Source organism: Xyrauchen texanus, chromosome 24 (genome assembly GCF_025860055.1).
Source record: "Xyrauchen texanus isolate HMW12.3.18 chromosome 24, RBS_HiC_50CHRs, whole genome shotgun sequence".
NCBI lineage: Eukaryota > Metazoa > Chordata > Actinopteri > Cypriniformes > Catostomidae > Xyrauchen > Xyrauchen texanus.
This window is the reverse complement of record NC_068299.1, coordinates 21,784,840-21,797,364: the sequence shown is the minus strand read 5'-3', so window position 1 is coordinate 21,797,364 and position 12,525 is coordinate 21,784,840. Positions and strand designations below refer to the sequence as shown.

Here is a 12,525-nt window from a genome sequence, read left to right as displayed (position 1 = left end):
ACTGAGCAACAGACCAGTTCTTTTTTTCTTTAGCCCAGGTAAGACATTTGACATTTGAAGCCCATGTCCAGGACCCGTCTGTATGTGGTGGCTCTTGATGCAGTAACTCCAGCCTCAGTCCACTCCTTGTGAAGCTCCCCCACACATTTGAATGGCCTTTTCCTGACAATCCTCTCCAGGCTACGGTCATCCCTGCTGCTTGTGCACATTTTTCTTCCACACTTTTCCCTTCCACTTAACTTTCTATTAATGTGCTTTGATACAGCACTTTGAGAACATCCAACTTCTTTTGCAATTACCTTTTGAGGCTTTCCCTCCTTGTGGAGGGTGTCAATGATGGTTTTCTGCACAACTGTCAGGTCAGCAGTCTTCCCCATGATTGTGAATTCAACTGAACCAGACTAAGAGACCATTTAAAGGCTCAGGAACCCTTTGCAGGTGTTTAGCTGATTAGAGTGTGACACTTTGAGCCTACAATACTGAACCTTTTCACAATATTCAAATTTTCTGAGATTCTGAATTTGGGGTTTTCATAAGCTGTAAGCCATAATCATCAAAATTATATCAAATAAAGGCTTGAAATATCTTACTTTGCTTGTTATGAGTCTATATAATATATTAGTTTCACCTTTTAAGTTGAATTACTGAAATTAATGAACTTTTGCACGATATTCAAATTTTTCGAGTTTCACCTGTAGTCTCTATAGAACAGGGGTGCCCAATACAGTTGATCTGATTGGTAGATCGGTCTGAGTTTTGCCTAATCCGGACTGTACCATCGCAATTTCGCGCTCTGTTCTCAGAAGTCCTTGGAAGGCGCGTATGCGCAAACCTAGTTGTCATGGCAACTGAATAAACAAAACCTCGCCTGGTCAATATTTACTCATCATCAGAATAAGGTAAATGCCCTGGCTATTGTAATCTATTGTGCTGTAGGTGTTTGGGTTTAGTTTTACATTCAACATTGAACATTATTATATATTTATTTTATTAATTAGAAGATGAATTCCATGTAGGGATACATGCAGTAGTCCCAACAAGCATTTTCTTATTTTAAATGAAACTATGTTTTTTTTGTTGGTAGATCTTATTGAGTTGGTCATTTAAAAGTAGATCATCACACAAAAAAGTGTGGGCACCCCTGCTATAGAATATAGTGAGGATGGGGGTGGTAGATGTGCTTTCCTCAGCCTTCGAAGAAAGTAGAGACACTGCTGGGCTTTCTTGGTAATAGAGCTGGTGTTGAAGGACCAGGTGAGGTTCTCCGCCAGGTCAACACCAAGGAATTTGGTGCTCTTGACGATCTCCACAGAGGAGCCGTTGATGTTCAGCGGAAAGCGGTCACTCTGCTATCCTAAAGTCAACAACCATCTCTTTTGTTTTGTCCACATTCAGAGACAGGTTGTTAGCTCTACACCAGTCCATTATCTGCTGCACCTCCTCTCTGTATGCTGACTCGTCATTCTTGCTGATGAGACCCACCACGGTTGTGTCATCGGCGAACTTAATGATGTGGTTCGAGCTGTGCATTGCTGAACAGTATTGAGTCAGCAGAGTGAACAGCAGTGGACTGAGCACACAGCCCTGGGGGGCCCCAGTGCTCAGTGTGGTGGTGGAGATGCTGTTCCTTATCCGAACTGACTGAGGTCTCCCAGTAAGGAAGTCCAGTATCCAGTTGCAGAGGGAGGTGTCCAGGCCCAGCAGGTTCAGCTTTCTGAGCTGAGGATTGCTGAGCTGAAGTCTATGAACAGCATTCGAACGGAATGCTAGATGGAAGGTGGTGGCGATGGCGTCGTCTGTTGAATGGTTGGGTCGATATGCAAATCGGGTCTAGTGAGGTGGGCAGCTGGGTCTTAATGTGCCTCATGACAAGCCTCTCGAAGCACTTCATGATGATGGGTGTGAGTGCGTCGGGAGGGTAGTCGTTGAGGCAGGAAACTGCAAATTTCTTTGGCATGGGAACGATGGTGGTGGCCTTGAAGCACGTTGGAACGACGGCATTGCTCAGAGAGATGTTGAAGATGTCGGTAAGAACTTCTGCCAGCTGGTCTGCACATCCTCTGAGCACCCTGCCAGGAATGTTGTCTGGTCCAGCAGCCTATGTAGAGTTTTCCTCAGATCAGCCGTGGTAAGACAGAGCACCTGGTCATTGGGAGGAGGGGTAGTCTTCCTCGCCACCACGTCGTTCTGTGCCTCAAACCGAGTGTAGAAGTCCATCAGCGAATCTGGAAGGGAGTTATCTTTTTCACAGGCAACTGATGTTGTCCTGTAGTTGGTGATGGCCTGGATGCCCTGCCACATGCGCCGCGTGTCGCCGCGGTCCTGGAAGTGACTGTGGATTCTCTGGGCGTGTGCGTGCTTTGCCTCTCTGATGGCCTGGGACAGTTTGGCCCTCGCTGTTCTTAGGGCAGCATTGTCACCTGCTCTGAAGGCAGAGTCTCAGGTCCTCAGCAGCACACACACCTCCACAGTCATCCACGGCTTCTGGTTGGAGCGTGTGGTGATGGTCTTGGAGAAGGTGACATCATCAATGCACTTGCTGATGTAGCTGGTCACTGATGCTGTGTATTCCTCCAAGTTGGTAGAGTCACCATATTTTGCAGCCTCCCTGAACATGTGCCAATCAGTACACTCAAAACAGTCCTGAAGAGCAGAGATGGCTCCTGCTGGCCAGGTTTTTACCTGCTTCTGGAGCGGTTTTGTGCATCCGACGAGCGGTCTGTATGCTGGAATTAGCATAACAGAGATGTGGTCTGAGTAGCCGAGGTGGGGGCGGTGCTCTGCCCGGTACGTGCCTGGGATGGTTTGTGTAAACAAGATCAAGCTTGTTCCCCCTCTCGTTGCAAAGTCCACATACTGATGGAATTTAGGGAGCACTGTCTTGAGATTCGCATGGTTGAAATCTCCGGCGACAATAAACAGTCCGTCAGGGTGAGCGTTCTGCAGTTCACTAATAGCCCCATACAGTTCACCAAGCGCTTCCTTAGCGTTAGCACTGGGGGGAATGTAAACTCCGGTTACAATAACAGTGATGAATTCCCGTGGTAAATAAAAAGGTCTGCATCTAACAGTCACACAAGCCACACACAAGTCACCACTGCGAGTCTTACCACACAGAGCTGCATTTCTGTTGGCACGAAACGAGGCAAGCCCGTCTAGCTGAATGGCGGTGTCCGGAACTCTGTCGCTGAGCCTCGTCTCCGTGAAAACAATGACGCAGCAGTCTCTAAACTCACACTGCATAGTCTGCTGGAGTCGGATGTAGTCCAGTTTATTGTACAGGGAGCAAACATTTGAGAGCGGGATAGACGGGAGAGCCGGCCGGCTAGGGTTTGTTTTTAGCCTAGCATGGACCCCCGTCCTCTTTCCGTGCTTTCACTTCCTCGCACACTGCTTACAGCGTCCCCTCCCCCTGTCACCGGCATCAGACAACGCCAAGGACTGGAGGCCTGGAGTTCACGTAGCTTCTCCTGCAGATCATCATGCAGCTTGGTTGTTGCATGAATCTTAGATTTTAGCATTGTCTGGCAATGGTAGACAGGAACACCGATTTCGCCGATGTCCGTGTGCCCTAAAAGTCATGCTAAGTGACAAAAATAGAACCATTTTGGATCCGGAGTGGCCGCTGCGTGCTACCGCGCTGCCATCTTGGATCCATGAACTGCCACTCAAGCGAGTGATGGTTCTATGCATGAAAACACCTTGTTGATGAGAGAGGTCAACAGAGAATGGCCAGACTGGTTCAAATTGTCAAAGTCTACAGGTAACTCTGATAACTGCTCTGTAAAATTGTGGTGAGAAGATTAACATCTCAGAATACTATTCTGACCTTGACAGACTGGAGTGATGAAATTAACCGGAAAAGATGTTTTCCGTAGGTAGAAAAAAGTAGATGGAATCCCCAGTCACACCCATCTTATCACATTATCCATCATCTTGGACCAGCGGCAGGGAGGTGTTTAGCAGCCAGTACAAAGTTTTCCTCAAAGTTCACCCAAGCGAGCTGTTACTAACCACCGAAGCGAATTCAAAAAAATTATTTATTTTGGCCAGATTTGTTTCGAAATGGTGTCACACCTGTTCGTTCTTCGATTTTGTATGAAGTATATTGAGTCGATACATGAATGTCTAGCTGGGGAAACGAGTGTCTGGATGAGAATATTGCTTCTGAAGTAATTATACTTGCACCACAAATGTCCTTTTTCTCTACGGGCAAGTAATGTTTTTTGCTTAGACAAGTGAATGGCCAATTTACTTTTCTGAAGGACAAGTACATGACAGTGTTTAATGTCGAGCTCTGTGGCTGTTTTTAAACCAGTCAGATGTCCAATAATTGCTTTTATCTTCCGATAATAATGTTTGGCCAATTCATTGGTGCATTTCTACTCTAAATATCCTCCTGTAGACTTGCATTGACTTTTTACCCATGCTTTCAATCTTGGAGCTTGGGTGTTACGGTTTTCACTCCATAATTTCTGATGTAACAGAAAAACTGTTCTATTACACAACTTTAAAATGGGACTTTATATGCTTTGTGCACATGGTTGTTTAAGCATCTTTATACCCTTGTTTACTAAAGGGGTTTTGGTTGTGAGGGGTTCCTGGTAAGCTGTAGGGCATCTTATCATTCTCTTCTACAGCAGCCCTCAAGTTTCCTTGGATGTACTTCATCTTGCTGCTTGTGTACCTTTTAACCTAGTAGACACACTCAGCCATTGCCTCTAGTCTCTGTGTGTAGGTGCCTGCACAGCTATCTTATCCCACTGCCTTGCGGAGGCTAGCTTTGTTCCCTTGTTATCCAGTCAGGGATGTGTTAAAGTGGGGCACAGCTCGGGGCTCTTTGTCCCCCTTGGGCAAATCATAAGTGACAGACACCGGCCAACTCTGCCACTAATTTGACCCCCCCACCCCAGACTTTGCTCAGGGCCACTAATTGCAGTGAGTTGCACAGACAAGCGAATAGACATATCGCATTATTAACGCTGGTAAAGGCCAACGTTGGGTAATTGCTGGAACATCCTTCATCAAATTATTTGGGCATGTTTCAGCAATGAAGAGTAGCACCGGCCTGATGGGTTGAGGGGTCAAGCCCAGAAAAAACTAGGGGCGGTGATGTTTGGTGCTGCAAAAAAAGATTTACAGTACCGATAAGTCAATTACAGAGTTTGTTCATTTTTCTGTATTAGGAGATCTTTCCTGTAGATCTACTGTATTTTCCTGAATATACTGATCTCGGCCAGTCAAACACAGGGCACAATAAAACTCATAAGCTTACACACAGCCAGATGAAAACATCAGTCATAGAGATGGTTGTGTATATATAGCATGCTAAAAATCCCTATTCATAGTATTTTGCCTTTACAAATATTTTATGCTGCCAGTTTAAATATTCTGTTCCTTCATGATATTATTGTTCTAACAAAGCCTGCGTAACTCCACATGCCCACAAAATGATGTTTCCTCACACTCGTAGTAAAAATATCAAGTCAGTGAGCAGGATAATGAATGCGTAGCAAACAGGTTTTCAAATATTTGAAATGTTCACAGATAGACAGTCGCTAAATTTATGAATGAATACAATACAACAGGCATTTAGTTTTACTCAAAGACTAAAAGATGTTTATTTTTTCACAGCAAAGTTACAACAGATTTGGCTTAGATTATTTTTCATGAAACAGAAACATTACATGAAAAAACTGTTATAGGTGATTGCTTAAAGCAGATTCTCTTGATTAAAAAAAGACAGAAAACACAGATGCCCTGCATAAATCCTGAGGGAATCTCCATGGAATGTGTCTGACATTCTGCTGAACTTCTGAATGGAGGCCGGGCGGCTGCTCCCGGGGTCCTAGTGCCTCCTCCTGTTAGTCCTACTTATATACAGATGTGACTTATCAGTGTTTTTTTTTCTCTCAAAAACATGATTTTGCGACTTATGTTCAGGTTGCGGCATGCGGAAATTCAGCTTGAATACAACATGTCTGGATATACTCCGATCAGCCACAACATTAAAACCACCTGCCTAATTTCGTGTAGGTCCCACTCGTGCTGCCAAAACAGCTCTGACCTATCGAGGCATGGACTCCACAAGACCTCTGAAGGTGTCCTGGTGTATCAGGCAGCAAGCCGTTAGCAGCAGTTCCTTTAAGTTCTGTAAGTTGCGAGGTGGGTCCTCCTTAGATCGGACTTGTTGGTCCAGCACATCCCATAGATGTTTAATTGGATTGAGATCTGGGGAAGTTGGAGGCCAAGTCAACACCTTGAACTCTTTGTCATGTTCCTCAAACCATTCCTGAACAAATTTAGCAGTATAGCAGGGCGCATTATCTTGCTGAGAGAGGCCACTGCCATCAGGGAATACCATTGCCATGAAGGGGTGTACGTGGTATGCAACAATCTTTACGTAGGTGGTAAGTGTCAAAGTAACATCCACATGAATGCCAGGACTCCCAGCAGAACAGTGCTCAGAGCATCACACTGCCTCTGCCAGACTGCATCTTCCCATAGTGCATCCTGCTGCCATCAATGCCCCAGGTAAATGACGCACACACACCCAGCCATCCACATGATTTAAAAAAAAAATTGTGATTCATCAGACCAGGCCACCACCTTCCAATGCTCCATGGTCCAGTTTTGATATTCACGTGCCCACTGTAGGCGCTTTCAGCACTGGACAGGGGTCAGCATGGGCACTCTGACCGATCTGCGGCTACGCAGCCCCATACTCAGCAAGCTCTGTGTTTTCTGACACCTTTCTGTCATGGCCAGCATTAAGTTATTCAGCAATTTGTGCTACAGTAGCTCTTCTGTGGGATCAGACCATAAGGGCAAGCCTTCGCTCCCCGCGCGCATTAGTTAGCTTTGGCCCTGTCCCTGTGCTGACTCTGTCGCCGGTTCACCGGTTGTCCTTCCTTGGACCACTTTTGGTAGGTAATAACCACTGCATACCGGGAACACCCCACAAGACCTGCCATTTTGGAGATGCTCTGATCCTGTCGTCTAGCCATCACAATTTGGTCCTTGTCAAGGTCACTCAGATCCTTATGCTTGCCCATTTTTCCTGCTTCCAACGCATGAAATTTAAGAAATTCCGTTTCACTTGCTGCCTAATATATACCACCCCTTAACTGGTGCCATTGTATCAATATAATTAATGTTATTCACTTCACCTGTCAGTCCTTTTAATGCTGTGGCTGATCAGTGTATGCCAGGTTATAACACTCCTCTCTATAATTTAAGTATCTGATGAATTACTGCTGCCATCAGGTTTGTAGTAATTGTGATAGATTTTTACATTTCCCTTCAGGTTCTCTTGTATGTGCAGTTCTATCATCCACCATTTTTATACTCTTAATAAAAGGTCATGGAAATTAATCATCATATGAATTCACTTAATACACAAATGGGCTACATTATTGTATAACCAAGATTAACCTATTTTAAAGTTGTAAACATTCAAGTGAACTTCTATTGTAACATTAAGCATAGCAAGTTGAGTAATTGTTGTTCTGGATATTTCTTAGACTTATCTTAAAAGATGCATTGAGACATGGTATGGTCTGCTTATCACATGGGTGGTTTCTTTTCTTTTATTGTAGTGCCGTGGACCCCGTGAAAAGGCATCTCTGAGTTTGTAGTACCATCATCCTTCTACCTCACCCTCTCCATTCCCCTAATTCTGGTCATCTCTGCAGCCCCTTGAGCCATAATTTTGATTGCTCCACCTGTGCGTTAGTGGTCACTGGAATTTTAGGAGCAGAAACAGCCTGATCTCATCTTCACCCCCAAAGATTGACTGAAGATGGCAAGGCTTTTGTCTTTCCCTGCGGTTTTGGCTGGAGTCTACATTCTTCTAAGGCTGTGTGTTGGAGGTAAGGGTGTTTTCTGGATCTTTTATTTTCTTGATCCAGTAGATTCTATTCATACTGTTTAAATAAACCAAGCAGAGCAGAGTAACTGTAGGGTGTGAGGTCACCACAGGCTAGGGCTGCTCGATTATGACAAAAAAACATAATCACGATTATTTTGGTCAATATTGAGATCACGATTATTTAACATGATTACTCATTGACTTTGGAAACATCATGTATTTATTGAACTAATAAAAAATTTTAAATGTAATTTGCACTAGGTAGGGGAGGAGGCTATTGTCATATGATAATTATTTTATGCTTTGTATGGTAGTCAAATAAAGGAGCCTCCATTGCCATCATTTACAGCAGGTGTGCTCATAGTTCTATGGAAAGAGATATACTTTTTCATCATGTTATTGCAGCAAGATCTGCCAGGTACAGTAAAAGCCAAATATTTCAGTAGTCTTTAGTGAAATTTGACGGTTCTCAATACCAGCTTCAATACCGCAAAAAATAATACTAACTAATATGTTTATTATGGAAGAATGATTTCAAGTTTTCAATTATTCAAGACTAGTAAACAGTCAGTAATAAAATAACAATAAAAAACAGCAAAAATTAAAATAATAGAACAAAAAATTCTCTGCTTTTTTTTAACAGCTTTCAAGGATTCAAGGAAACATTCAGAATGAAATGCAACATAATACTACTATTGGTCTTCCCTGTATGATTATAAGACATTAATTATTTTTAAGTACTCAGTCAAAAGCAGTGAGTGTTTTTTATCATTTTCTTGTTATGGTTGTTTTATTATTATAATGACACTAGACGGCAACAGCTCTAATAGCTTACATTTACACTTACAAGTCTGACATTTTTATACAAATCCGCATTTTTCTCCACTGTTTACATTCACTTTAGACATCAGTCCATGTGTTTACATGAATACCTCACCAAGATTTTGGTGGAATTTGAAATCTATTTGACCGTTTAGGTGCAGATTAGCACATGCATTTTCGGAACACATATTCATGTTTAACACACACACATATGCAGCCTGTCAATCAAACAGGGCGCAGCTGTTACTAGATTGCTTGCAAATTATAAAATGACATGCTCTGGATTACTTTCAACAGCAGAAAAAAAAAGAAGAACTTTCTAATAAGTGACACAGGCCTAGGCGATCACAAATATAGCCAGTTATTTTTACGTTTTTGACGTTTTAATCAGTCTGCTTGTCTGGTCGGCCAAGTACATTTCTCTTTCACTTGCCTTTCACCTTCAAAAATCCACTTGTCGCGAACAAGCGTTAATGTCAAGTCCTTATTAAATATTATATTCAACATTCTCTGATAATAATTTTTCTTCTCCAGTATAGCTCCTAAAGTAAATGTATGTTGTTTTAAATTTTGTCTTGTTTTTATAATTGTTGGAAACCAAATTCATATAAAATATGAAAACAAGTCAAAATAAAATTAGATTAATCGCCCAGCCCTACCTCAGGCAGGCATATAACAAAGGCTTTAGTTGTTCTTGTTAGCACATGTCTTCATAATTTTGTTGAATGTAACAAGGTTATGACTAAAGCTAAGCTATGCTTTTTGTTTTGTTTTGAACCCTGCATTCATGTCATTTTTATACCCTAAATACGGCTTTCTTTGATGTGATAGGAATTCATGGGGCAAGAATCAGGTGGCTCTGCTGAACATTTCCATGCTTAATAATGTGATGTTTACTGATGTCAAAGCAAACTTTACCTTTACTTTAAAAAAAAAGAACGGTTGCTTGTGACAGAAAAACCTGCTTTGTGAGCTTTAAGCTGACCTACAGTTTCGTATTTTAGTGCACATTTTTATGTTGGCATACTTTAATTCCGAGTTTTGTCTATGTTGACACCACTTTGTGCTGATGGTTTCACTAGATACTGTAGCTCTGTGTGTTTACTCATGCCAGGGAGTTCAAAAAACATCTTTCCCATAGTCACTCAGTCTTGAACCATGAGCTTCTCTGGGGCCCCCTACTACAGGAAGCTGTTGAAGTGATTGTTGCTGCTCTCTCTTCCTTTTTAGCACATTAACCATTTCCTATTTGGCATTGCCACAATTGCCTGATTATGAGATATTCCAAACTATCAGAAATACTAGGACTCTTTTGTGCTGTTGATCTTCAGATTTAAGTCCCTAATAAAGTGGATTTCTTGCTGTCCCACACTGACCAAAGTGTTTGTGCATTTTGTAATATTTTTTTTTTTTATTGATCTACCTTATTTGTACTAACAGATGGATTTATCAATGAAAAATAAATGTTATGCTTGTTTATTTGCCTGTTTTTCTTTTAAAAAAATTTTTTCTTTGAGAACAGCAAATAATGAGGATGGTAAACCTTTTTTGGGAAAACTAGGCCTAACCCTTACAAGATTCAACTCTGACTCAAGACTCAACACATTGGGTTAACACTAACTGTATTAAAGGCTTTATCGGTACTTTATTTTACTTGATTCTGATACTGATGCTGAAAATACTGTATGTTGGTTTAGAGCAGGGGTCGGGAACCTTTTTTCACTAAGGAGCCCATTTTTTTTTTTTGGTTGATGCATTTTTTCAAGAGCCATAGCAAAAACTGTTAATTTAATATATTTTCATCAAATAAAGTTCTCAGTTAAATGAAATATTTTTTATGCCCACAAACAAATATGCGATATAAAAGTAACATGTTGCAATCTAGAATTGAGTACATGTGTTTGTGCAGGTCTCCATAAAATTACTTTTTTTACATTTGTTCATAAAAAAACTTCACTTCCCTATAGGGCTGGTCGATATGTAAAAACTATTTTAAGGATAATCGACTTAAAAAATATCGCGATATCCGATTATATCGTCAACTCCCCTGCCGAAGGTCGTGAATGTTTTTACTTTATTGATTTTGCTTTGAAAATGAAATGAAATTATTGAAACTTAAACAGAAGACATTTCTAAATTCAAATTGCACTTCAAACTAAATGAAAAAAAGCAATTAAAATAATGTAGTGGTCAAAAAATCTTATATAACCACCTCCCCAAATCCAAACATATACCATCTCCAACGGCCACATTTGTCACTACACAAGCATCCATCTGTGACACCAGGTGAAAAATTACTAATAGCCTACAAAAAGACAATTATAAATGTAAAGATACTAATCATAATAAATAAGCCTAATATATTCCCTTGTGTTCCCAATATAATGCTGCCAAATGTGTTCTTCAAATGTGTTTGTATTGCATTTTGGTAAAACGGTTAATGATGGTGTCTTGTATTAAGTTATGATTTAATCTAGAGGTCGACCGATATAGGATTTTGCTGATATTGATAACTAATTTTGGAAGACAAGCCAATAACCGATTAATCGGCCAATTAATCCTTTCTTTCTTTTCTTTTTTTTTTTTTTCAAAAATGTTTCAACTTACATCTGGACTTTAAAGGATTCAGATCTCTTGTTTGTTGAATTTAGTTGACATCAGTCCACTTTTCATTCACAGTTATTTTTTGGAACCCAGTCAACTTAAATATTGTTATAAATTGTAAACAAATACTGATGATGACAATAATAATATATAAATGAATAGTTATTAATATTATTACTATTATTGACTTTTAAGTTTAAATACAACAGTAATATATTTAAATCGTGCACTTTTTAAAACCTCACTCTTTTATTTTTACATTCTGAACTCTCCAGGAAGTCCTGTGTGTGTCTGTTTGTAGGGAAGTAAACAGTAGTTTCATTTGCTTCTTATTCAAATTCTGGTAAAATGCACCTCCGGTGCCATTCTAAATACATATTATAAGTGAACCAAACTATTGAGCATCTACATCTGAGATGTTGTTTGTGAGTAGCGCTAAAATATTGTGCAACACGTGAAGGCTAAAAATAGTCACAAGTGTGTGTGTGTGTGTGTGTAAACAGAGCAGCGCCATTCACTAATGCGCTGGAGCTGCACATACTATATATTTACTTATTAAACACAGCCTTTTGTGATTCACAGAGCTATTGCACGTCTTCAAGTGGCTGATCATTTCACTTCTGGTGATGGGGTCTTTAATGTGAAACTAGGGCAAATTAGTGAAATATATATATGAATCAGTGATATTTTTGTTTGCATTTTGCGTTGTTACGCTCGTTTAAGTTCTCAAAGAAACTCTTCACATGCACACCGATCACTTGATGATTATCTAATCAAAATGACAAATACGAATTACTGTGAGGAGAAAAAATGAATTAAAATCAGATGTGTTTCTGATTTGTTTATATGTTTCTCTTGACTGCATGAAGATATTTTTCTCATCTCTCACTAGCTTTAAATATACAACTTAGCTGGCTAAAGCATAAACATGACTGGATATAAACTAATGTAAATAGATGGTAATACATTTTATTTAAACATTTGGGTAGGACTTGCGTGTTTTTGTCACATTGTTCTAACCGCTTGAGGTTAATTTTAATGTTGGCATCCTCTCAGCCTTGTCTGCAAACATACTGCTGGTCTCTATTAATGCAGCATCTAGTCAAGAAATTAATTACTTTAGAATGATATGACAAACGTATACATACCTTTTAGTTGTTGGTGTTTTAAATCTGCATTGTTCAGCTCTGCAGTGTTCTGCTCCATTCGACGTGCAGTCTCACGTGTCA

At 40.5% G+C, this 12,525-nt stretch overlaps 1 protein-coding gene across 2 annotated transcripts in view; it reads left to right on the top strand.

The window, feature by feature from the left end:
- The window catches only part of LOC127617415 (bone morphogenetic protein receptor type-1A-like), a 58,986-nt gene that overhangs the window by 34,551 nt on the left and 11,910 nt on the right, over nt 1–12,525 (top strand). For both annotated transcript variants that reach the window (XM_052089379.1, XM_052089376.1), the window contains exon 3: nt 7,599–7,871. In XM_052089379.1, the coding sequence (XP_051945339.1) occupies nt 7,802–7,871 (70 nt within the window). In that variant the 5' untranslated portion in view covers nt 7,599–7,801. The remainder of the gene's footprint in view (nt 1–7,598; nt 7,872–12,525) is intronic.